The following is a 26710-nucleotide window of genomic DNA, read 5'->3' on the forward strand; positions in this document are numbered from 1 at the left end:
GTAGGTCGGCTTGTGTGAAAATGCGTTGAGGTTAGTTAACTTTTCCTATAGCCATGTCTTTTTCCCCAACCCTGGAAAAAGTTTTACTTTTGCCCTTTTCATGATCAATTTACAACCTCTTGCAGGTTTGGAAAAGATTAGGAAAGTTTGTGAAAATCCATACTACATGCAAGGTAGTAGGCTTGCAGAGACCCAAAAGGCCATTCCAGGCCTGAAACTCCTGCTTACTGCTTCCTTCAGCCCCAGTATGTAGATCTGCAGAAAAATGGCAAAATATGGAAATTGCTAGTATTCAAGCCCTACTATAGTAATAGCCCTGATGTAACCAGAGAGGCTGTTATCAGAGCTCTTACATAATGAGATTGCAGCTGTAATGTGTGTAGGAAAGTAGCCTCTTTCTAGCATGGTTACCCCCACTTTTGGCCTGTGTGTCAGTGTGTTTTGCCTGTCTCACTGGGATCCTGCTAGCCAGGACCCCAGTGCTCATAGTTTGTGGCCTAATGTGTATGCCTGCGTAGTTCCTAACTGTCACTGAAGCTCTGCTAACAAGAACCTCAGTGCTTATGCTCTATGCTTTTAAATTTGTCACTGTAGGCCAGTGACTTCATTTACCAATTTCAATTGGCATACTGGACCCCCTTTATAAGTCACTAGTATATGGTACTTAGGTACCCAGGGCATTGGGGTTCCAGGAGATCCATATGGGCTGCAGCATTTCTTTAGCCACCCATAGGGAGCTCAGACAAACCCTTACACAGGACTGCCATTGCAGCCTGCATGAAATAACGCACACATTATTTCACAGCCATTTTCACTGCACTTAAATAACTTATAAGTCACCTATGTCTAACCTTCACTTGCTGTAGGTTAGGTGCAAAGTTACTAAGTGTGAGGGCACCCTTGCCCTAGCAAAGGTGCCCCCATATAGTTCAGGGCCTTTTCCCCGGACTTTGTGAGTGCGGGGACACCATTATACGCGTACACTACATATAGGTCAATACCTATATGTAGCTTCACAATGGTAACTCCGAATATGGCCATGTAACATGTCTAAGATCATGGAATTGTCCCCCCATTCCAAACCTGGTATTGGGGAACCAATTCCATGCATCCTGGGGGCTCCACCATGGACCCCCAGTACTGCCAAACCAGCTCTCTGAGGCTTGAACTGCTGCCTCCTCAGACCGGGTTCTGCCCTTCTGGGGTCTAGGCAGCCCAGTCTCAGGAAGGCCAAACAAAGCATTTCCCCTGAGAGCAGCGTGTTACACCCTCTCCCTTTGGAAATTGGTGTTACAGGCTGGGGAGGGGTAGCCTCCCCCAGCCTCTGAGAAATGCTTTGAAGGGCACAGATGGTGACTTCCTTACCTAAACCAGTCTACACTAGTTCAGGGACCCCTTCTTCCCTGCTCTGGCTGGAAACTGGACAAAGGAAAGGGGAGTGACCACTCCCCTGTCCACCACCCCAAGGGTGGTGCCCAGAGCTCCTCCAATGTGTCCCAGACTTTAACCATCTTGCTTTGCAAGGTGTGGGGGCACTCAGGAGGGCTCTGCGTGGCCAGTGCCAGCAGGTGACGTCAGAGACCCCTCCTGATAGGTCCATACCTGGTAAGGTAGCCAGTCCCCCCTTCTCAGGGCTATTTAGGGTAACTCCTGTGGGTTCTCTTCAGATCCTGCTTGCAAGTTTCCTTCAGGAATCCTCTGCATCAACTTCAGCATCCCCTGACCTCAGATCAACTGCAGCCTGCTCTAAGAAATGCTGTAACTGCAACAAAGTGTCTACAAGAGACACTTTTCTTCAGCAACCTCAGCTCCAAGTCAACAACTGCAACATTTTCCACAGTGTGCACGCTCGGGGGACTCCCTGTTTTCATCCTGCACCAGAAGAACCGAAGAAATCTCCCATGGAGTGACTGAGTCACTCTCCTGCTCCAAGCAGGCACCTTCCAAGACGACTACCGGTACCCTGGACTCCTCTCACAACGACTAGCGTGCTCCTAAAGACACAGAAGGTGGATATCATCGACATAGACTGTCCTGAGGTCCTGCTAACGCAATTTGGAGGAGGTAAGACCTTGCCTTCCCCGAGAATGACTGTACCACTGTGTACTGTGTCTTCTTCACCTCCTGAGGCCTTTGTGCACTCTTTTCAAAATTCCTTTGTGCACAGCCTGGCCCAGGTACCCAGCACTCCACCCAGCGTGGGACCTTCTTTTGTAGTGCTGCATCAACTACACCTCTTTTGAGCCCAGATCCTGCGGCTTCTGGGGGTGCTGGCTGGTATCCGGAGGGCTCTCTAAAGTGCTGAGAGCCCCCTCTTCCTCCTTAGACTTGAGGCCCCCTGGTCTGTCCTGGGTCCATCCAGCGCCATTTTGATGAAAAATGCACTTTTGTTGTAGCCAAGGCTTGTTGGCGCTTTCCAACATGAAATCTCGTCTGCAATGATCTTCACACCGTGGGACATCTTTTGCATCATGCAGGAACCCGCAGGCATCTTCCTATGGTGCATTTCTGCAGTCTTCAACTAACCAGGGACTCTTCTTTTGCGCCATCTTCTGGGTTGGCAAGGGTTCCTGTCCTTCCTGGAACTTCTTTCGATTTCTGGATTTGGTCCCCTTCCTTGTCGGGTCCAATAATCCAGCAGTTGTTCTTTGCAGACTTGGTTGGCTGCCGCAAAATCCCCAAAACGAGGTGTAGTGTGTCATAAGGAAACTTGCAGTACTTTACTCCTGCTTTTCTGGTGTGGGGTAATTTACATAGTTTTACTATATTCTTACTCTCCCAGCGATTCTGCACACACTACACTTGTCTAGGGGGAAATTCGTGATTCACATTCCACTTTCTTAGAATATGGTTTGTGTTGCCCCTAGACCTATTTTCTCCCATTGCATTCTATAGGATTTCCTACTGTTTGCATTGTTCTGTGACTATTTACTTGTCTAATTTTGGTGTCTAGTGTATATATTGTGTATAAAATTTACTTCCAGAAGGAGTATTGTCTATAAGATATTTTTGGTACTGTCACCCAAATAAATACCTTTTATTTTTGGTAACACTGAGTATTGTCTTTACTTGTGTATAAGTACTGTGTAACTAACTATAAGTGGTATTGCATGAGCTCTGCATGTCTCCTAGTTCAGCCTAAGCTGCTCTGCTATAGCTACCTCTATCAGCCTAAGCTGCTAGAACACTACTACATTCACTAACAAGGGATAACTGGACCTGGTGTAAGTACCCAAGTTACCCACAACAAACCAGGCCAGCCTCCTTCAATTGGTCACTGCTGTATATGGTACCAACAGGGACAAGTAGATTTTATTTCCTCCCCCCCCCCCCCCCCCACACACACCACAGGACAAGTAGATTTATTTTGGAACATGTCCCATGGACAAGTAGATATTTTATTAAATTCCACACCCCTGCCATTTGTTAACCATATCATTTAGTAAAATGTGTGCATGGCAGGAATTACAAAAAATATTCATAATGGAAAATCAGTGTCCGTGTAACCAGTCTCAAGAAGATTATGGGAAACATGAAAATAAACAAGCACTGGCAAAGCCAATGGGTCTGACATTGGTTGTCAGCCTTATGACCAGGGCCAGTAAAATTATGCGATTGTGCGGCCACTGACTTTTGCACAATTATAGATTTGCTGCATTTGCCCCATTATCCATCATCTGCCACATAATCTGCAGATTTTAACAAAAAAAATGTTTCTAGCTTAAACTGTTCTAAAGTTAATAAAAATTAAGATTCATATTGCCACTCAGTGGAAGGCCCTTTGCAAAGCTGGATTAGCGTATTGCTATATTTGGGCATTAAACTGGTATTAATAATGTGCAACCAATGCCTAGAGTGTCGTCAGATTTTAAAATGACGAAATAATGAATACTATTAATGTGCTTTATTATGCAGCATAATTTGCCTTTTCTTGCTGCAACCCTGCTGCATAATTTGACTCTCCTGCTGCATAATTCCAGTTGACCTGCTTATGGCTTTGTCAATGCATGTCTTGTTTTCACATGGCTTTTGTAAAACGTTGTGGGAGCCGCCGGGACCATACTATTGTAACAAACATTGCCACAGAGCAAACGCATGCATAGCCACAGTAGTTCCTGGCACTGAGCAAAAGTGCTTTTTGTGCCTCTGTCCTCCGTGTGAAAGAGCAGGTTGCCATCACTCACAGTGAGAGGTGGAATTTTAATAAACACAAAAGGTCTTGGCTAATGCCAGACCTAATTAAGGGCCCAATTATTATTAAAGAAAGTCACTGCATTATTTCCGATTTCCGTATTTCATGAATTCACATGAATTTACAGAAGTAGACCAGGAAATCGTGCTCCTAGAAATTATTTTAGCTGAATTTTAGTTTGTTAATAAGCGTGTACAGATTTGCTCATGCAAATCTGTTGCAAAAAATCTGTTGAATTCACTTTCCCTCGAACCACTGTTTTTCAACCGTGGAAGACGTTTTAATCCTGTCCTTGTCAGGAGTAAATTTGCAGCCTTTCTCAGTATGGGAAACGAATAGAGAAGAGCTGGTGAAACTCTTAAAAACATACAAGTTAGTAGGTTTGCTCAGACTCAAAAGGGCATTCCAACCCTTAATTTCGGCTTACCGCTACCTCCAACACCAGTATGTATATATGTAGATTTGCAAGGAGGTGGCAAACTAATGAAGTTGCTAGTATTGGAGATCTTATAGGAAATTGCTGCCATATTTTGTTGCCGCACTACATGGCACCTAGGGGACCAGTAGATTTTTTTTTTTTTTTTCGACAAGTGTATTTATGAAGCAGCCTGTCCCATGGACAAGTAGATGTTTTGTTAATTTCCACACCCCTGTTAATTCTTGAATATTTTTCCTGTAAGTTATCAAACAGTACATGATTGCTAAACTTGTTTTTCCTCCTGTAGGATAACATTGCAGAACTCAAATTGCACATGTCCACTTTTTAAAGGGAAATGAATTCCTAATCAAAAACTTACTTACCTGAACGCTTTTTCTTTACCTTGTAGAATGCTGGCTCTCTATATGGTGCACTAAAATGACATACACTGTGCATAGTGCAAGGGATCCCCAAATGTTTGCAGAGGCAGAAATAGAAAGGTCTAATGCTGTATTTGTAGTAGTGTGGGCGAGCAGTTAGGCTTGTCAAGGAGTTGTGTTAGCCATTTGTTGTACTTGCAGAAGCAATTTATAAGAGACCCACTCAAACAATAAATCTTAGACCAAATTAGAAAAAAACAATTTGCTTTTATATGTGCTTTTGAACCACAGAACTTCGTTATAAGGTAAGCAGTTCTTAAATTAAAAATACTTAGCAGTTTAAAAAATTGACACAGCGCAATTTTCAGAGTCCAATGTAAACCTATGGGTGGAAAACAAGAATGCTACTACTCGATTTACATATCCAGTCATTGGGGTTTTAGGTCAACACCAGTCAAGGTTCAAATCAGTACCAAGTATGCACCTGCAGCAGCACAGGGGCTGCCGGGTGCAGAGGTCAAGTTCAGAAGCCTAACGTTCCCCAGTGGAGACTGGGGGCGAACACAGATGCACTGCTCACAGGTGAGATATCAGTGTCCGGGATCGATCTCCTAGGGTTGAGATAAGTACAAGTGTGTGTGGGGGGGGGGGGAGGAGGAGGTCAAAGGCAGCACCAAACCTACACCCTCAGTGGCACTGGGGAGGCCGGGTGCAGCGTGCCAACCCAGAGTTGGGCACCTAATTTAAGTCAATGGGGTTGTGTGTTTTGAAAAAATGTTGTAGGGTCTGGCCTGAAGGCTGAATGAAGAAAACCCACAGCCGCCCAGGAAAGACTGAGTTGGCTATGGTGACAAGCCAATGGTCATGGCTTACAGGCCTCATCTGTTTATGAACTATTATATTATAAGGCTTTAGTCCGCAACTTCTGAAAGGCATGAGTTAGTCAATAGGCATTTTAGTTCATTTGTGTTACTCTTTGTTAAACCCTACCTGTTTTGCTGCATGGAATCTCGCAGATTACCATAGTGAGTAATTGTTTTGGTTACCCTCTGTGGCAAATCATGGACATAGGTTTGCTCTGAGAATCCTTACATTGGTTGGTTACCATGCCTCTTGTTTCCTGGCTTCTAATTGGTCAGCACCTCCTCTTCACCTTTTGGCTCCCTCCTGGGCCTCAAGTCTTCATCTCTGCCATAAAGCATGGACCAAGTACAGCCTCCTGTGACCAGTGTCCTTGTGTGGACTCAGGCTCCATCAGGTACACTTCTCCAGACACTCTTGAAGTGCATGCTTATGCAGTTCCTCTCCTTGAACTCCACCCTCTGTGGTGTCGGTAACCCCAGTTTATTTTTTAAACCCACCCTTCTCCATGTCGTCGTTTTCTCTAAACCATCCTGTCATCCTCCCCTGCTACACTTTTTGCTCCCCCACCCTCCTGCCTCTTGTTGCTTTCAACCCCCAACTCTCTGATGCAGTGCGGCTCCTGTGCAGCATGGCTTAAAGTAAATAAAACAAAGCGCTATGGTGCTTTCAACACTAGCTTGACCGTGGCGCTCTGTTTTTATTTACTTTGTCATATTGCACAGAAGCCTGTGCAACATCTTTAAAAAAATAAATAAAAATAATAATACTGTGTAGGCAAAACCTATTAGCTTTGTCAATGCTTTTGTCTAGTAATCACTTTAATTATCTAATCATTCTAACCCAGCGAACTATCCTAATCTACTTCACATATAGGCCAGACAGTATTTGTCAGTCTCCGCCAGTTGATTTTTCACCTCCTTTCTGCCTCTGTAGGGATTCAAGACCCGACATTAGTTTACTTAATATTGTGCGGTCTCATAAATGTCTTTTATTATTGGTGTCCTGCTACCTTGAACTGAATACAGCCATCTTCGTAAAATAGTAATCTTTGCCAATGCCACTTTTCCTGATTGTCGATATTGGGAGTGTTGGCCAGAAACCATAAACTTTCCCTAATTGCCGCTAAGATCTTTAGATTTATTTTTTTGTTTCTTGCATCATTTTGATCACGATTCCGAGTAGTTGTTTGCCATTTTACAGTTAAATTTGTGTCTAACCAAGCGTTTCCCTCTGTTGCAGTGTTGTGCAGATACAGTAGCACGGTTACATGTTTAAAGCCATTTACCAACAACTCCCCAACCCGAAAAAGGTTTAACGTTTATGCCTGACACTAGGAGCGATATGTTTTCCTGGATTAGAAGGGACCATCCCTTGTTACAAAAAAATTAAATAAAATCTAAGGTGAGAATGTGGGAACAGAATTTCCTCCGAGGGCGTAAGTTTTCCCACTGAAGAAAACGTCTTGCTAAGTGTTTTTGCACTTACTCTGCAGGTTTTTGAATGATTGGATACTCGTATTGGCTCCTGCAAAAAATAAACTTAGCAAATACGGTTTCCAGGCCTACTTTCGTAAACTGCATAAGTGGCGTGTCGGGCAGCAGTTCTTCTATTAACTTTAAGAATCGGAACCCTAATTTTGGTTGTGGCCATAATGGTTCTATAGAGAATCTTTAATATTTAATTAAAACACTGTCTTGCATGAAACATGTTTTATTAATGGATGCCTTAAGTACACTTTCTTTATTTACACATGAAAATTACCCGAACGCTTTTGCAAAATTGTAATGTTCATCTGCGTTTTTTAATTGGAATTTTTTTTGTTTATTTTTGCACATGTATGCTTCTTTTTACACTTGAAACATTGTCGGTAATGAAGTGGAACATACAGCTCAATGCATTCCCTTAGAACTCTCGCCTTCTAGGCTTTTCATTTGTGAGCCTTGTGTAAGTTTGGACATATTATTCATATGGATGTATATCTTGCCTTGACAGCAGTCTGTTCTTTTTCTCATAACCATTCTGCCCACTGTAAATTGACTATCAAAAGGTTTGTGCTGCACACGATTGATTCTCCTTTTGTGAACAAACATGAAAACCTGCTCTGACAGCAGACATCTATGTCGTATTGGGCAGGAAGGGTTCCCCACCCTTCAACTTGTGTCACTGAGGTGTGCACCTAGGTTAGGTGTGGTATGACCGACATCTATGTCCACAGATAGCTTCATTTTGTCAGGTTTCAGTGGTTCTGCAACTATCTCCGAAACCCAAAGAGTAGGACCTGTTCAACCTTTTGCTGTAGGCTTACAGGAACTCGACGGAGAAATGTAGTCACTGCTTTGTCAGCCTCATTATGTGGACAGGACTGTCTCCTTCAAGGTATACTGCTGTGTTCCCTCTGCCTTGGATGTCTGAGCATATCTGTTATCCTGTTTTTTAAACTTTAGCATAAGTCTCACACAAATCGTGAGGGTTCACATCAACTGTTACCAGATTTTACCAATTTGAACTACTTATGCCCCAGGAATGCTCCTTCATTATATTCAGTCAATTTTTAACTGTCACTTTAAATAATATTTCTCTAAATCATTTCATAAAACATGTTTGATGCACACCATTATTTAAAAGCAAATCTTGGTGAATGATTGTAAAACCATTAAGAGCAAATGTACCCTGCTGTATATGTACCACACTAGTCAGCAAAACAATCAGTCATTTTACACATTAAACTGTCTACAAACACGTTGGGAACCTGCTGATTTTGCCATGGCAGGCCTTTCAATTTTCTTGTGTTCTGTTGGCAATTCTGTACCAAGAACACTGACGTGGTAGGTAACTGGAGTGAAAGCTCATACACACATCTGTTCTCCATTGCTGGCCTTGTCACATGAGTAGTGGCATCAGTGAGGGATGGTAGACAGGTGATGGCGGTAGATAATTCAGGAAATGGGTCTGTGCTTAGGACGTGTCCTCAAGGATGCTTCACTTTTTTCCCCCTCCATGTGTACATGTAAATGGGCCTGTGCTCTCCCCCCCCGCCCCCCCCCCCTCCGAAGCATGGCTATCCCTACATTACCAGCCATCATCTGAAATTTCTACTACAGAACATTGTGCACATGAACCATTGAACCTAGAATCTGGGTTATCCAACTACGAACAAAGAGGGGAAGCTGCAGAGCCACTAATATCTTGCTAGCACCTGCAAAGGATGCATATAGAAGTACTCTTTGTAGGAGAATGTCCTCTTCGAGTTTTCAAAGGGTAATTGTTTTTTCACTGTCAGAGCTATTGGCCTCAATTATGCCTTTTAATGAGCAGCTCTGCACATTTCTTTAATCCCCAATCTTGAGAGAATATTGAACAAATATGAAACTAATTATGATTGGGTATCTAGGCATATCATTCAGTGTCCAGTATACACGAATTGTATGCAGAAGCACCAGAATAGACCATTTCATAAGGGTAGATTTCCAAGAGGGTAAGAGAATGTTGTTGGAAATTTGTAGTTTAGCCTCATTGTTTCCTGAAACCTATTCCAATACATAACATAAAGTGGATTTTTATAGTATTCTGCAAATCATCTGTATGCTGTCCAGTGGTTTCATTGCTTTGTGTTCTAATAGATATGTTCTTTCTCCCTCAGAAGCCACAGGCTGGAGCAGCCTCCCAAACATTATGGAATTACCTCACCTATTAGCCTGGCTCCCCCCAAAGAGATTGATCACATTTATACGCAGAAGTTGATTGAAGCAATGAAACCTTTTGGAGTTTTTGAAGATGGTGAAGAATTAAACCACAGGTACTTTAAAAAGCAGTAAATATTTTGCCTAAAGTTTTGTTTTAAAAAGTACATCAACGAATTGTGATGTATGGGTAGAACCACCTAAATGGTCGTTCTGTTTTGTATGGAAGGTCAAGCATAGAATGTTGGCGTTGGAATGCCCTCCAGTGAGGTGGCAGCTCTGTGCTGATCAAGAAATGTTGCATGACTTATAAGTTTGCAGATTTAAGAAGCATTTAAGCTTCAAACAACAAAAGCAGTGAACATAATTTTTAAACTTTGACAGAAGTTTGAGTGAACTCATTAAGCTTTGGTACATTTTTGATATCTAATTGTCCAGGAATCACTCTTTTATAGAAGAAAGCAACCAGACAGTGTAGGAAGCTGGCTATATATGTAGTGTACCAATGTAAGAGTACACTATGCATATAGTGCAGGTGATCATTACTGATTTACAGGGGTTGCAATAATAATCTTAAATGCTTACTTTTGTGGTAGTGTGGCTGAGCAGTTTAGGCTTATCAGTACTTGTTGAACACAAAGAATCAATAAGTGAGACACACGAAAGAAGAAACTGGAGACCAATGTTTAAATGTTTCAACCCCCTTCATTGGATCAGTCTCCTCTACACAGACCCAGTGGCGCATTTTCGTATAATTGAACACGTCAGACAGATTTCCAATAGGCAGAGACACATGAGTGTTGCCCCCTGTCGCTACTGCTGTTTGCCATTACACTGGAACCCTTAGCATGCGTGATTTGTCGGACAAGCAGCAGCGGCCCTACCTTTTCACCTGAGGCCCATAGGCATTTCTCTTTATGCAGGCAACATGGTGCTCTACATATGGGTTCCTCTGGTGCACCTTGTAGGAGGCTTGCTCAGTTTGTGTACAGCTATGGTGTGGTACTCTATACTGAGTCTAGGCAACCCTTAGTGATAATGAATTGGTGTCCATGTAGCAGCAGCTGTCAAGGGGTAGCTGAGGTGAGCAGCTAAAGATAATCCAGGAGGAATGTAAAGCACTTGCAATACCACAGTAGTCAGACAGTAACTTAGTCACAAAGAACCACACAAGTGTTGCTAAAAAAATCAATACTTTATTACAGGACTATTACTAAACTGACATTGGTACATCTCCCTTTGGAGATAGTACATACAATTATACACACAAAATAACCAGAAAGAAATTTCATAGAAATATAAAGAGCCCTAGGGGAGGGCCAAACCATATACTGGAAAAAATGGGATGTGAAAGTGGAATTCCAGCCAAGGTTAAGTGTGGTGGTTAGCTAGGGCATGGGGCCCGTTAGAAACACCAGGGGTAAGTAAATTAGGTGAACCACAGTAACCAGGAGTAAGTCAGTTACCCACCCAGTGGTCCCATAGGCTAACACAAGAAGCAGTGGTTGGCGGTTGTGGAATTTAGGACCCTTCCCTGTGGACCCTGAGGAAACTAGCAGGCAAGATGATGGATGGAGAGTGCCCCTACCCCAAAATACCCAGAAGACCGGAGTACCTACACTAGGGACCCAGATGCAGAGGGGAGAAGGATTTTTCTGAAGACTGTGGATGTTTCGGATTGTCCAGCTGCTGTCATGACCCAGGGACCAGCCCAGTGGAACCAAAGGACCGATTCCAGACGTGGAGGACCTGAGAAGGAAGTGGACAGTCCAGCACCCTAGGAGGTGCCCAGGTGGTGCAGGTGGCAATGCCCACCCTCCTGAAGATGATCCTTCAAGTCAGTGGAAGCCAGCTTTGGGGTCCAGTAGTGGATAAAGATCACAGGAGTTGCCTACAAGCTGTTCCTCAACGGTTGCTGGATTGCAGGAGGGTCAGTGACCAGCCAGGTCACCAACAAGCACTGGCAATTGCAAAGAACGTTTCAGGTGGATTTGCAAAGTTGTGGGGACCAGCAAGGTCCAGGAGACTCTATCCAGGAGGTGGAGTCAGAGCTGACCCTCCGCACGCAGGGAGGCCAACAGAAGTCTATAGATGCCACCATGAGTGACCCACAGGCGATGGACACAGGGAGGCCTTCCCAACTCAGCAAAACAGAAGTCCCATGTTGCAGGACAGGAGCTGATCTTTGGTGTGCAGAGTGCTGGGGGCAGAGCTTCTTAGAGGCTGAAGATCTCATGGAGGAAGAGTCGCCAAGCCTTGGCAAATGCAACAGTTGTGATGTACATGGGAGCCAGCCCAGTGGAGGGCGCAAGGACCCAGAGGAGGCCAGACTCTCCGCTTGTGTTTCAGGATCTTAGGATGTCCAGAGACTGCAGATCCCTCCAACTGGTTGACGATGCCTTGAGGTGCCTACAGATGCAGGGGAGTGACTCCTTTGCTCCAAGAGAGATTCCTTCTTGCTTCCTGGTGCAAACAGTTCTTGTGATCCTGGAAGATGCACAGCCTTAGATGTTGCAGAATTCTTGCAAGATCCAGAGAAAGTGTTGTGGGAGACTTCCCAATAGAAGCAGACTTGTTTGGTTCCAGGCAAAGACAAGCAGCACTTAGACAGGCCAGGGGCAGAAGATGTCTTGCAGAGTTCCTTGTAGCATCTAGCTGGACAAATCTAAGGACCCACCTGCAAGGGAGTACTTAACTCTAAAGGGGAGTTCAGGGGTGGGGGGTGGGGATCAGGCACATCACCTGCCTGGCCTTACCAGCCAGATGCTCCCAGGGGCCCCTGCACATCTTGTTTTCAAGATGGCAGAATCAAGTGGATACCTGGCAGAGCTCTGGGCACCTCCGTAGGGGAGAAGCTGGATGGGAAGGGGGGTGGAGGGGGGGCGGGGGGGGACATTCCCCTGTCCTTTTTGTTTAATTTCGCACCAGAGCAGGAACCCAGGGTTCCTGAATTGGTGCAAACTGGAGTATGCAAGGAGGGCCCCAAATGTGTCCTTAAAAGCAGTCTGGAGCTTAGAGGCCATCCCACACCAGCCCTTTGACACCTAAAGCACAGGGGGAGGTGGTCACAATCCTACATTCTGCTCCTCTGGCCTGAGCCTGGCTCATCAGGAGCACAGAACAGTGTCTGGGGTCATCAGCAGCGAAGGCTGGCAGCTGAACCCCAAAAGGTTTCAAGGGTGGAACCTCTAGGGAACTCCGAGTATATGGTATCATGCAACTAACACTGGAATCTGTGTAGTTGCAGGATTCCAATATGTTTGATATCAAACATGCCTAGGTTCGGAGTAGCCATTTTGTAGATGGACCACTAGTGTTGACCAGTGTCCACTGAACACCTTAAGATGCCTTCCCCCGCACTTACAAAGCCCAGGCATTATCCTGGGGTCTGTAGACATGCACCCTGCCCTTGGGCTGAAGAGCCTACCAGAGGCGTGCCTTAAAATGTCAAAGTGCAGTGTCAGGCTGCAGTGACAAGTCTGTAGTCAATTTGCATGGGCTCCTATGGGTGGCATAATGCATGCTGCAGCCCATGGGGACCCCTGGTGTACAAACGCCCTGGGTACCTAGGTACCATATACTAGGGACTTGCATAGGTGCACCAGTATGCCAGTTGTGGGTGTAAAAACGTTTATTGGCAATCAAATTTATAGGAGGGAGAGCACTGGCACTGGGGTCATGGTTAGCAGGGTCCCAGTGCACTACAGTCCAAAACATACTAACTCCTAGCAAAAAAAGAGGGGAGGGGTGTACTACAACCAGAACCCAGCTTACTACTTACCTGTCCCCTGTGATCCAGGAGTACATCCAGTTCGAACACTACTCGGGCTGTACATTAATTGGGCAAAATCTGTTTATATTCTGGCTCACGCCTGACTCATTGCAGTGTCTGCTGGAAGTTCCACAGATATGGGACACTGAGGCAATTAAACACCTAAAAGTGTGGACCTACAGAGATCCTGATTTGGTTACATGTCACAATCGAGAAAACCCCTAGACACCAGGGATACATTTTTTGTTTTGTTTCTATTTTTTTTATATGTGGGTAGCGACCCCTTAGGCAAGGGTCGCTCCCCAGGGGGCCAAATAATTTTTAGGCAATTTCTACCCCGGGGGGGGGGGGGCACAAACCTCTAGACACCAGTGAGAGAGATAGATAGATATTATTTTTTTTCTTTACTTTTGTTTTTATGTTTGGGGAGCAACACCTTAGGCAAGGGTCGCTCCCCTTGGGGGCAAACTGTATTTAAGCCATTTCTGCTCCCCTTGGGGGCAGATCGGCCTATTTTTGTTAGGCCAATCTGCCCCCAAGGGGGTCAGAAACCACTAGACACCAGGGATTGGTGTGTGTATTTGTGTTTTGTTGGGGGGGGGGGGGGGCACAGCCCCTAGGGGCACTTTACTGTTGGCTGGGGCAGATCGGCCTATTTTTTTGGAAAGCCCATCTTCCCCCAAAGGGGGCAGAAAGCCCACCATAGACCAGGGTAGATTTTATTTTCTAAATAAGAGGGTGGGGGTATGGCCATACTTCCACCCCAAATAAATGGGGCCAAAGTAGTTCTGCCCACCGGTGGGCTGATTGTGCAGTTACCCCCGATCCACCTGCGAGGGGGAGGGGTGCAGAAAGTCTACTAGATGCCTGGGAATTAATTATAAAAAAAAAAGAAAAAAAAAAGTGGGGTGGTGGCTTCCAACCAGTATGGGCCTGGTTATGCCCCCACCCCAACTGAAGAAGGTAACAGTCTTTCAGCTCTCCCCCACACACTAAAACTGCTTATCCCACGGCAGGCAAAAGGACATTTGATTATTTGGGCTTTTGGTTTTGTTTGGGCCACGAGAGCTTGGTAACTCTTTTTTTTTTTTTTTTTTTTTCCAACTTTGGGGCGTTGCCATGTAGAAAAATCCACAAGACCTAGACACATCTGAAAACTAAACATGTGGTTGATTCCACGGTGGTGTGCTTCACATGCACCCCACATGATTTTCTTACCCATCAACCTTCAAACCTCCAACTTAGCTGGCAATCACACATTTTTCCCACATTTTTTGTGATGGAATCTGAAGGAATCCACACAATTCCTACCACCGAACATTGTCTCATCTTTACCGATAAATTCTGCTGCACTTGTCAGGCAAAAAATTTTTTTTTCAAGTTTTGATGCGAACTGCCCCAAATCGTCAAAGGCCTGGCACCTGAGGGGGGGAAAGCCCTGGGAGCGAAAGGGTTAATTGAAGCATGCTAATGTCGTGCTTACTGAAGGTAAACATGCGCTTACAACATAGTTTCCACGTAAACTATAGTCGAACCATGGAACACATTGGCCACACGGCAAATAAATATTTTTTAAAAGCTAATGCCTGCATATTAACCCCTTCACTGCCAGGCCTTTTCACCTCCTGTGCCGAGCCTTTTTTTTTTTGTGGCTATTTCTGGCAGTTCATGCTTGGGCCCTCATAACTTTTTTTTTTTTCTCCACATAAGCTACCTGTGCCAAATTTGCGCCCTTTTTTCCAACATCCTAGGGATCCTAGAGGTATCCAGAGTTTGTGGGTTCCCCTGAAGGAGACCAAAAAATTAGCCAAAATACAGCAAACATTTCATTTTTTTTTTTTTAAAATTGGAAAAAGGGCCACAGAACAAGGCTTGTGGTTTTTTTCCCCTGAAAAATGACATCAACAAAGGGTTTGCAGTGCTAAAATCACCACCTTCCCAGCATTCAGCAACAGGCAGACTTAAATTAAAAAAAAAAAAAAACCATTTTTCAACAGTTTCGACATTTTACTGGGACATACCCCATTTTTACTATTGTGCTTTCAGCCTCCTTCCAGTTAGTGACCGATATGGGAGTGAAACCAATGCTTGATCCCAGAAATTTAAACATTCCTGAAAAGTAGACACAATTCTGAATTCAGCAATGCGTCATTTGTGTAGATCCTAGAAGTGTTTCCTACAGAAAATAATAGCTGAAATAGAAGAATATTGAAATTGAGGTGAGAAAACCAGCCATTTTCTCCACGTTTTACTCTAACTTTTTCCTGCGATGTCAGATTTTTGAAAGCAATATACCGTTAAGTCTGCTGGACTCTTCTGGTTGCGGGTATATATAGGGCTTGTAGGTTCTTCAAGAACCCTAGGTACCCCGAGCCAGTAAATGAGCTGCACCTTGCAATGGGTTTTCATTCTATACCGGGTATACAGCAATTCATTTGCTGAAATATAAAAAGTGAAAAATAGGTATCAAGAAACCCTTTGTATTTCCAAAATGGGCACAAGATAAGGTGTTGAGAAGCAGTGGTTATTTGCACATCTCTGAATTCCGGGGTGCCCTTACTAGCATGTGAATTACAGGGCATTTCTTAAGTACACAGTGTCTTACATTTGGAAGGATATTTTTTTTTATAGAAAGACCAGGGCCAATAACGCTTGTTTTGCTATTCTGTGTTCCCCCAAGTTTCCCGATAAAAATGGTACCTCACTTGCGTGGGTAGGCCTAATGCTCGCGACAGGAAACACAAAATGGACACATCACATTCTTACTTTGAAATCTGGCGTGTTTTTTGCAAAGTGGCTAGCTGTACATTTTGTCCTCTAGCTCAGCCAGCACCTAGGGAAACCTAGCAAACCTGCGCAGTTTTGAAAACTAGACACCTAGGGGAATCCAAGATGGGGTGACTTGTGGGGCTCTGACCAGGTTCTGTTATCCAGAATCCTTTGCAGACCTCAGAATTTGGCCCAAAAAAACACTTTTTCCTCATTTCGGTGACCAAGTTCTAGAATCTGAGAGAAGCCACAAATTTCCTTCCACCCAGTGTTCCCCCCCCCCCCCCCCCCAAGTCTCCCGATAAAAACGATAACCCACTTGTGTGGGTGGCCCAGGTGCCTGCAACAGAAAAATGCCAAAAACCTGTAGAGATTGAGGGGATAGAACAGCGAGTTGATAAGCACATATTTTTCTTTTATACATCTTTTAGGCTGACTGCTTTTGGGGACCCACGCAAGTTAGGTATCATTTTACTTGGCAGACTGAGGGGAATGCTGGGTGGTAGGAAATTTGTGCCGCAGCGCTGATCCTACAAAGAAAAGTGAGGGAAATATGCTGCTTTTTTTTTTCTTTTTTCAAGCAAATTGAGGTTTGCAGAGGAGTCTGCGTAAGAAAATGTTGGTGAATCCAGGCAAGCCACACCTCCTTGGGGTGTCTATTTTTAAAACCTGTGTTTTATTTTGGTAGGTTTCCGTAGATGAAGGCCGCACCCGGGATCAAAAACATAGGTTCTCCCCCCTCCCCCCCCCAACACAGGTAGTTTTGCAATAGATCATTTTGATGTGACCACATATTTATGTGATGTTCCAAACACAAATTGTGAAAAGCACACATAGGGTATGTTTAAAAGACCCCTCACCCAAGTTGGGGGGTCCCATCCGAGTCACCTAGCGTGTCACAGGTGCTATGCGACGCCTGATGACAGCGGAGCAGGTTTTGTCATTTTTACCACACCTACTGGTTGGATTTGGCACGAGGGTGAGTTATGGTTCAGTGGATCAAATTTTATTATCAAAAGATTTCACAAAAATGAAATGCACGGTTAATAATTGAAAAGCCAAAAAACTGGGCCAATGACTCACAGCTCGTGAGCTGTAAAGCCACGACAAGGCACCAACAGCTTTACAGTCCATTCACACACCTTTCATACATGACATGCACAAGACCATTCACGCCGCCAGCCATGGGCCCAGCACATTACAACACTAATTGACAGACAGCGCCACTCAAGGGACCATCACTTACATACGCCCACATGCCTGATACAGCAATCGCACCAGCTGATGGGAGTGTGAGGACTGGCGTTTGTCTGGCAGTGTTGCAGTAGCCAACAAGTCAATATTTACACCTCCTGCCACTCCACACACAATGGCATCACTTTTTTTTTCTTTTTTTTTAAACCAAGAAACCACTAATTAAAAATTACAAAACTACAAATACAAAAGCTCTAAGTACATGACAGAAATGCCAACCATGAAACTTAACACATGAAAATATAAAACAGGCAGTTTACACTCATGGTTGTTCCCAGTAATTCTTTTGTGTGGTAATTCCTGAAACAACCACCCACAGCCCAGGCTTTGAAGGACAATCTGGCCAGTACATTCGAGTCTCCGGAAACCTCTTCGAGCATAGACTACATTTCTTAGCTGGAAAGTCTTTTTTGGGGGAGTGGGGGGGGGGCGGGGGGGTGGAGGGGAATGTGCTCAGCAAAGTGGCGATCTTTTAATCTAGCCACATCCTCCACCACTGCTTCTCTAGGAATTCTTGCCTGTTCCACCACAATAAGGCTCTCTATCACAGACTCCTGAAATTTCACAAATGTCAACTTTGACTCTGGAGACCTATCCTTGAACACAATAAAAGCATTAAAAGTTGCCAAGTGGAAGAGGTGAATTGCTAACTTATACCAAACGTAAGACTGACGAATAGCAGTTTAAAGTTTCAACCTCTGATCAACTCTATCTACACCTCCCATGTGCTTATTATAATCTAAAATGCACGCAGGTTTGCGCACTTCAGCAACCTGGCCCCAAACAGTTATAGGGGAAGTACTCTCATCATGGATGGTACTTACCATGTAGACATCCCTCCTGTCTAAAAATTGCAAAGCTAGCAGCTCATCATTCCGCAAGGCACTGCAGTGTCCCCTCAAGCTTTTTACTGAGAACCTCCCTTGAATAGCCTTTCCGGTTACAACGAATTGTGCCACAAGCAACAGTGTCCACTCTAAACAATTCCTTGAACAACTTCACTCCAGTGTAGAAGTTACCTACATACAAATGGTGACCTTTGTTAAACCAAGTTCCCACACAATTGTCTCAGTAACTCCAAAAGTGGGAGGACAACCGGGATCAATACTGGAATCCCTACCAGTGTAGACCCAGAAATTATACACATCCTGTACTACTTTCAGACAGCATATACAGTTTAATTCCATATCATGCCCTCTTGTTAGGAATGTACTGCCTTAAAAACTAAACAACCCTTGAAGAGGACCAAAGACTCATCCATAGCTATTTCTTTGCCTGGAACACAGACCTCTGAAAACAGATCTACCAAATGATCAAGGACAGGTCTAATCTTAAAAAGACGGTCAGAATCAGGGTGATCTTGTGGCAAGGCTAAAGCTTGCCAACAAAATACAGCATCCTAACAAGAAGCAAATACCGATTACGGCTCATGGTTGCAGGAAATATAGCCGTTGCCATCACAGGACTAGTAGACCAATAAGAAGCCAGTGACTGCTTCCTTATCAACCCCAACAAAAGAGTCAAACCCAAAAACCTTTTCATCTCCTCAAAATTTGTAGGAATCCACTGGGTAGCTCTAGAGTGTGGCTTAAGTCTAGCAGTGTTGTCCGTCAAATACTGCTCTGCATACAAATTAGTCTGCTCAACAATCTCTTCCAAAACCACATCATCAATAAATAACTCCAAGAAATTGACAAGCAAAAAGTTCTCTGTATTGACTACATCCCGGGAGACCAGTAAAGGCAGGCAACTCTGGCTGCCCCATGTTTGGAGCAACCCAGAGTTCAGGTCTTCTAACGGGAAACCTTTCAGCCCCAGGTTGCTGCACTAATGGCACATCCGTGCCCGCCTCTAAAACAGGCCCTTAATCTGGTCATCCTGCGGCTAGCCATGATCCTTACTACGAAAAGGAACTGGACAAATCCACCACCAACAACCAGCACGGTGTAAGATAAGTAATAAACAAAGTGTGGCTTTATACAAAGTTATGTACTGAAACGCTACAGCTCACTTGCCGGAAAAACCTACTCACCAGCAACTACTCTGCACAGACACAGCAATCACCAATGATATCCCACTAAAAAGAAAGGAAGAAAAGCAAATTAGAAATAAGACAACACAACTCATTGTGCACAAATCTAAGGACAATTTCAGACACAATCCTGCATTTAGTACACCACCTACAAACACGTCATTCATGCATGGCAACAATTCTCCTTTGGAGTAAATTGTTTTTACTTACCTAAAACATGCAACTATGCAAACCGCAAGTCAACCACTGCCAAAACTGCAAGGAGCCACAGCAAAAAAAGCAAAAGCTTTGAACTAGAACAAAATGGAGAAAAAAAAGATTATCACAAATGCGAATACTTCGCTAGTTGACAAACACCCCACCATCAAGCATTTAGAAATTGGTGCCTAAGTGGATTCTGCCCCCCCCCCCTCCCCTAGAGGTAGATGGGCCTATCTGTCCAAAGGGGGGGGGGGGGACTGATAGAAAATAACTTTAGTAGAGTCCCCATGGGGAGAGACCCTTGCCCAAGGGGCCACCCCCAAACAAGAACACACTCACACTCTCTCACACACACTATCCCTGGTGCCTATGTGGCTTCTGATCCCCCCCCCCGGTCCATTTGGGGGGCAATGGGCCAAAAAAAAAAAAAAAGGGGGCGATTGGCAGAAATAGCTAACAGTTATATGCCCCCCTTGGAGGGGCGACCCTTGCCCAAGGGGGCGCCCCCCCTGCACAGAAATACACAAATAAAATAAATCACTGGCATTCCAGTGGTTTCCTAAAATTAGGCAGCTCTGCCCCCAAGGTGAGTAGAAATGGCCAGAAATAATATGCCCCCCTAAAGGGAGCGACCCTTGCCCAAGTGGCCGCCCCCACCCCCTAATCCTATAACCACACACATTATCCCTGGTGCCTAAGTGGCTTCTGCCCTCCTTGGGGGAAGATGGGTGTAAAAAAAAAAAAATAGGCCGATCTGAAATGGCCAACAGTTCTATGCCCCCCTTGGGCACCCCCCACAGAAATAAACAAATAAACATCCCTGGCGTTCCAGTGGTTTCTGCCCCCCTTGGGGGCAGATCAGCCTAAAAATAATAGGCCGATCTGCCCAAAAGGGGGGCAGAAATGGCCATAAAACATATGCCCTCCAGAAGAGAGTGACCCTTGCCTAAGGGGCCACTCCCCGACACACAAACAGCACATGAAAACAAAAAATAAAATCCTTGGCGTCTAGTGGGCATCGCGATCGGGCAGCAGGAATGCTCAGACATCAGGGGGGGGTGGAGAAAACCCCTTTTCTTTCACCCGATGCCTTTGTTTGAAACCCCCCCACCTGCCGGAGGAGAAATGTACCGGTTTCTCTGATCGCGCTGAAAGCAAATGGCTTACAGCGTGACTGGCACCATTTAATGATGTCAGTGTGCGATCGCGTGCTGATGTCATCAGGGGGGTGGAAGGGGAAGGGCTTCCCCTTCATCCCTGCCTTGGAGGGGGCCGGGTGGGAGTGAAGCCCACAGAGGGGGCGCTAGCGCTCGCTCCTGTGCCAGGACCTAATGGTTATGTCCTCTGCACAGAAGCACTGTGCCGGTGGACGTAACCATTACGACTCCAGCACAGAAGGGGTTAATACATTTGTCATTTAATATTTGTGTACGTGTTGTTTTACTGGTGTCCCATATGGTGTTTGGCTTCAATATACACTGTGTGTATGATTATCTCACAAAGTTTTATAGCATTTGATAACATCACTGCTGTTTACAGAGCCAGCCAGTCACTTACACTTTAATCTGGGTGATTCTGCCCTTTCACGAACACCTGCTAATGCTTCTGCTCTGTTTTTGTTTTTCACGTTAAACATTCGTCTCCCCAGCAGTCGTGTTTTTATTTTATTTATTTTTTAACGTTAATTTGCTGTATTTCAGTGTTTACTAGTAAAGAGTGATTCATGTCCTTATATTGTAGAAAACTTTTTGTACACAACATCTTGCTGTTTAAACTTTCAGCCCGGCAGCTTGTTTATAGTTTGAAGCGGAAGGACATTTTCACATGTTAGAGTTTGCAATATAAAGAATTATTTATTAGCAATGCAGACAGTGAATCAGTGAGGCAGAAAAACTGATGGCCCTTTAACAAAAAATATTGTGCCCTGCATCAGAACATACTGGCTCAAATTAAGCACAAGAACATAAGTGTGCCTTCTTTAGATCCAGCTGTTACTCTGCACAGAAGGCTGACTTATTTTTCCTTGATAGTGAAGCCATAAGCTTTGTTTTTAGCAGACAAGACTCACAATTGCCCTGTTAGTGTACATGTAAAGGGTTTTTTTCTAGGTTCAGCGGTCACTTTACACCGCATACTAATAACTGCTGCATATACTTTTAAGAGTACTGAATACTAAAGCAGGCTAATTTGAAATTGCAAAGAAGCTAATTTTTTATTTGTGTTGCGCTTTCAATGTGGTTTTGTTAAGACTTTCCCAAGTGTCTTTTTTTATTTTATTTTTATTTTTTGGTCATACTAAATGCAGTGCTGTAAGCAAGAGATGAAGGTTGGAATTAACGTAAGGCAGTGCAGAGGATTAATGTAGCTGCTGCAAAGAACGTGTTGTAGGCAGATCAGACTGCATTCAATCTTCAAGTGTTAAAATAACGCTGGTGAATATTATTTCTAGAGAGATACCCTATTTTTCTCTAGTGGAAGCTAGTACTTATTATAAGGTAGTGCTGAAGGTTAATGTCTGCTGCGAGGAACATGAACTAGGCAGATAAGAAATAGCAACTAATGTAACAATGTCACACAAGGCGACATTTGCGGGCTGCTGGCAAGCAGTGGAAACTTCACTGGAAGGACAGATGGAGATTGTTTGTTAAAGCTCTTTTCCCCTTCTGAGGTGTTTCTGAAAGCGATTTGAAACCAGGGGCCGGCTCAGCCCCTTCGCTTCCGATACCTGGGGAGGATTTTGGTTTGTGTGCAGTTTCTAAGCAGTACCCCCCCCCCCCCCCCCCCCCCCCCCCCCCCCCCCCAATAGTGAAAAACAAACATGAGCTGCTCAGAATGGAATATTCCAAAAACACAGGTTGATCGGCCTGTCCCCTTAAAACTGAGGCTGTTGAGAGGAAGAAAGGGCATAAAAGAAATAAGTACAACACATTCAAACACATAATCAGTAAACAACTAATAAAAAAACGAAAGTAATACAGTTCCATTTAAGCGAGCTGGTGGCCACCATGAGCATCAGCGTGAAGAGACACAAAAGGAAAAAGAGGTTCCTTTGCAGTCAAACATATTGGCAAAAGTGCAATTAGCCATGTAACGGGGGTGATGGTCAAGGTGGTTTCAAAACCCCCCTAAGGAGGGACAAACTTAAAACATTTACGAACGAACAAAGGATTTTTAAAAAAAAAGGCAAATCCGTGAATGAGTGATAGTGATGGCTGTGGTTAAAAGCCTAGATACATACCAACACGTCAGAAAAGCACAAGTTGGGAGTGTCTTGTGAATGTTAAAATAAAATGTGTAGTCTCGTGCCTGAGGGTGTTGCTGCCAAGCGTCTGCTAGAGTTGGGCTTAGTATCCCCTGGGTTAGTGCAGGGGATGCGCGAGGTTCTGAGCGATCCAGTCTTGGGTCTTGGGTCTTGTGGGACATTAAACTCCCCACCTATCACATTGCCTTTTGCAACGTGGGAGAGCCTTGGAAAAAGATCAGAGTAGAACCTTTCTGTTACCCCTTAGGGTCATATATGGAAGCTGCAATCATCTGGGTAGAACCGAATGGGGTAGGGGGGGCATGGCCGGGTGGGGCAAGGGGGAGTGGGAGGGACAGTGCAGGGGGGGTGGAGGGGCAGGGGTGAATCTTCACCCAACCACACATCCCCCTTTTAGTACTCTGTTTCAGGAAGGAGTATCGTCATCTGAGAAAAGTGAGCGGTAGTCCTTGTCCACTTGATGCAGCTTCTTGTGTGCTTTCTTCTTTGCCAGCCTTGAGGGTTAGAAACAACAACCATCCCATCACGAATGCAAAGAATCTGGATTAGTGAAGAGGATCCACGTCTGCAGGGGGAAGTAGTCCAAGGGCCTTGCAAGCCTTATGTGGAGTAAAAGTTGCAAACCTCTTATCCTGAAACTTGAAATGGATACAAAGCGAACAGCCTTGTTTGGACGGGTTATTTTTGTGCTGCGTGATGTCCTTGTATTCATTCCAGTTGACCAGTGTGTGGGCAGATGTCCTGAAAAAAGAGATGGTATCCACACAGAATATAATCGATTCATGTTGCCTGGCAACTTGCAGGGTCTTTTCCTTTAGATGGGAGATGTGTACGCTGGTAACCGTATCAGGCCCCAGGTTCTTGTGTTGGAAGGCAGAGAGCACCCAGTCAGTGCGGTCGAGGAGCACAGGCTGGTCTTAAGGCAGTTGCAAAAGATGTGCAAATGGAGCCTAGACCTCGGCCTCTACGTCAGCCTGTTGGATGGTGGATGTCAGAACCCTGATCTGAATGTTTTGAGTGATTTTCAGGATCATCAATCTTGTCATGAAGCACTGATTGCATCTGTTACAGCTTCTCTGTGCAGGAAATTCAGTCCACATTTTCCAGAGTGGTCTGCCACTGACTCACCGTTGCTTTGGGAAGGTCAGTCCAGCGCAAGAGCTTATCTGTGAGGACCGTGGTGAAATCCTGCAAGAGTTAAGTGAGAACTTGAAGAATTTGACAATCAAGCTATATGTAGTCTTTAGTTGCTGGAGCATGAGTTGTCCAGCCCCCAAACCTTCCCCCCCCCCCCCCCCCCCTCCCCTTTTCACTAGTAAACTGTCCTCAGTTGCCAGGGCGAGTGATCTGCTGTTGATTAGAGGCAGTGGTGGGATTTGGGGTGGGGTCCTCGGTTCTTCCCATTGCTGCTGCAAATGGGAGGACCATTGGTGAGCACCTCTCCTGCAGGAATTCCCCATTGCAGTGGAATTGGGGCAGGTTGGGGTGATGGATTGGGGCTGTATCTGTGAAGGTTGAGAGGACTCTTGCCTGGTCTCCTTCCTGCCGCGCCCCCTGCATTTGCTCTTCTAATACTGTAAAGCCTTGAGTGAATTTTGTCGTCAGTAAAGATTCTATTAGAAAAATCTGCAGATAGTTCTGACCATATTTTGGATACAGAACATTATTACTTGAGGAACTTTCAGTGAAATTTGATGGTCCACTTAATTTGAACAGACAAAATAAATTCATTAATTGTTCAGTATAAACTAGCATATGTGTTGTCTGATCTGCAACCAAGGTTCAGATAAAGGTTTAAAAAAAAAAAAAAAAAGTACAGTCTGTAGAACTGTCCTCCTATGGAAGACCTTTTCAAAGAGGTAAAATCGACTACATTGCTGGTCGCTAACAGACTGTAGTCCGATAGTTGGTTCAGGAACAAATAGTGAAGTCTTTCCGATCTTTATAAAACAAAGTGTAAAGCCCATTTCCAAAGCACAGGAGATCTAACATGTGCCTGTCAGAAAAAGGAAATGTGAAAAAAGGATCAATAAGAAAGGGGTAGGGAAAGTTAAATTTCCTTCAGTGGGTTTGCAGAATGAGGTGTCAGTCAATCGGACACCAACCCCTCTGGCACTGGCAATGCCAATTACTTTAGCTGATCAGGATACCAGAAGTCCAAATCAAAGTAGAATGGTTGGTGTCATCCCCAGTACTGGAAATCATTTGTTGCATATTTGTTTGTCCCTCTTTGAAAGGTCTGAGCTGCCGATTACTCATTTTCTGCTTAAATCAGATTGCTAAATCATGATCCAACTAAGGGGATAGGATCCAGGGAAACTTTAGCACTCCAGCAGAGTTGCCTGTTTGGCTGTCTAAAGGGAATGGAATTGCACAAGTAGACTAGTTAAGGCTGATAAGGGCTAGTGATACACAGTTGGCAAGATTACTAAACACTCAGTTTGAGAAGAGATCGAGGGTTGTTTTAACTCTCCCAAATCTGCCAACCTGATCATGTATAATTAAATATTTTACAGCGAGAGAGTGATATTCTACATGGGGCATGCAAGAGCTACTAGGTCAAGACGAGGTGGTTGACTGTCTTTTACTCCTGAGGTCCCAGGGCCCACCCTACTATGGATCCCACTTAACTGGGTCAAGCATCCCATTCTGCATCTGACACTAGGCTAATAGTCTGACTCAAGCAGTCAAGGTTCCCTCTGAGGGGGAAGGGTAGGTACAGTTTAGTGAACATAACTCAACTCCACATACAATCAGCGTACGCAATAAATCAAAGTCCAGCCAAATGCCTATTTTTGTATAAAGTATTTTGATTCTATTTCTACACATGTGAAAGGTAAACATTCAAAAAGCAATACCCCTCTTCCTCCATCTGAGGTAGGTACTCTAGCAGTTGTCAGGCCACTACTCTGCTACCTGATGCCCATGTAACCAGTTATTCCCCAGTCACACATGGTGACATCCAAGGAGTATAAACTAGTATTCCCCTCTCAAGCTGTCAATAAGTTGTAGTCACTTAGTCAAGTAGAGTTGAGAAAACCAAAGGTGTTCTATTCCCCTGGGCCCAGAACCCAGTGAAATCTGGCAGCGGTGCAGTGTGGTCCTGACCTGGATCTGAAAAGTCAGACTGCACGTGTTCACAGCTCCTTCTTTCCTTCCTTCTCTTCCGAACCCCCACGCCCCGTGTGTTCGGATTGGAGTTGCTCTGGATCCAGCCACTCACAATAAGTTTGCACTGGTGGGGCTATAACAGTCTTCTCTGGCCTCCTCAGACATGAAACTCCTCACATCTTTGTAGCAGCACTTTCAGGTCATGGACAGCGACTCTGATCTCTGGCATCAGCACTTTGAGAGGCCCCTCCTGGCATATGAGGTTGCTCTGACGAACCTCCCTTGTCTGGTCACGCTGGCCTCAAGGTGCCTTTCCTGTGGCCCCTCCTGGCATACAAGGTTGCAGCAACTTTCCCCACACATAGACTACAGCCGGATCGATGCAGCACAGTTTCTTGGCACACGGTGGTCCCTCCTGGCATAGGAGGTTGCTCTGACGAACCTCACTTGTCTGGTCACGCTGGCCTCAAGGTGCCTTTCCCCACCCAGCAGCAAGACTAGCAGGCTATGCCGCTAGTCCTGGTCACATGCAGAGCCCCTCCTCATGCAGCACAGCTGGCTGCTCAGCAGGTGACCATTTGGTGGGGGTGAGTGGCTCAGACTCCCCTTTTCCAGACTCCAAATGTGATTTAGGGTCCCAACATTTGATGTTTTATGTTGGTGTTCTGCTTCTTTGAAATGAACATTTTCTCCCCTTCATCTTCCTCGTGAAAGGATGTCTGTCACAGCAGGCAGGATGCTAAAGCTGATTAACCCACAACCAGATTCATAGTCG

General features: G+C 44.8%; 1 protein-coding gene across 1 annotated transcript in view; it reads left to right on the plus strand.

Moving 5' to 3' along the window:
* Positions 1-26710, plus strand: part of PAPOLG (poly(A) polymerase gamma) — a 523629-nt gene that overhangs the window by 11219 nt on the left and 485700 nt on the right. The window contains exon 2 of the mRNA XM_069234379.1: positions 9495-9650. Coding sequence (XP_069090480.1) covers positions 9495-9650 — 156 coding nt within the window. The remainder of the gene's footprint in view (positions 1-9494; positions 9651-26710) is intronic.

The sequence above is a fragment of the Pleurodeles waltl genome, chromosome 5, assembly GCF_031143425.1.
Source record: "Pleurodeles waltl isolate 20211129_DDA chromosome 5, aPleWal1.hap1.20221129, whole genome shotgun sequence".
Lineage (NCBI taxonomy): Eukaryota > Metazoa > Chordata > Amphibia > Caudata > Salamandridae > Pleurodeles > Pleurodeles waltl.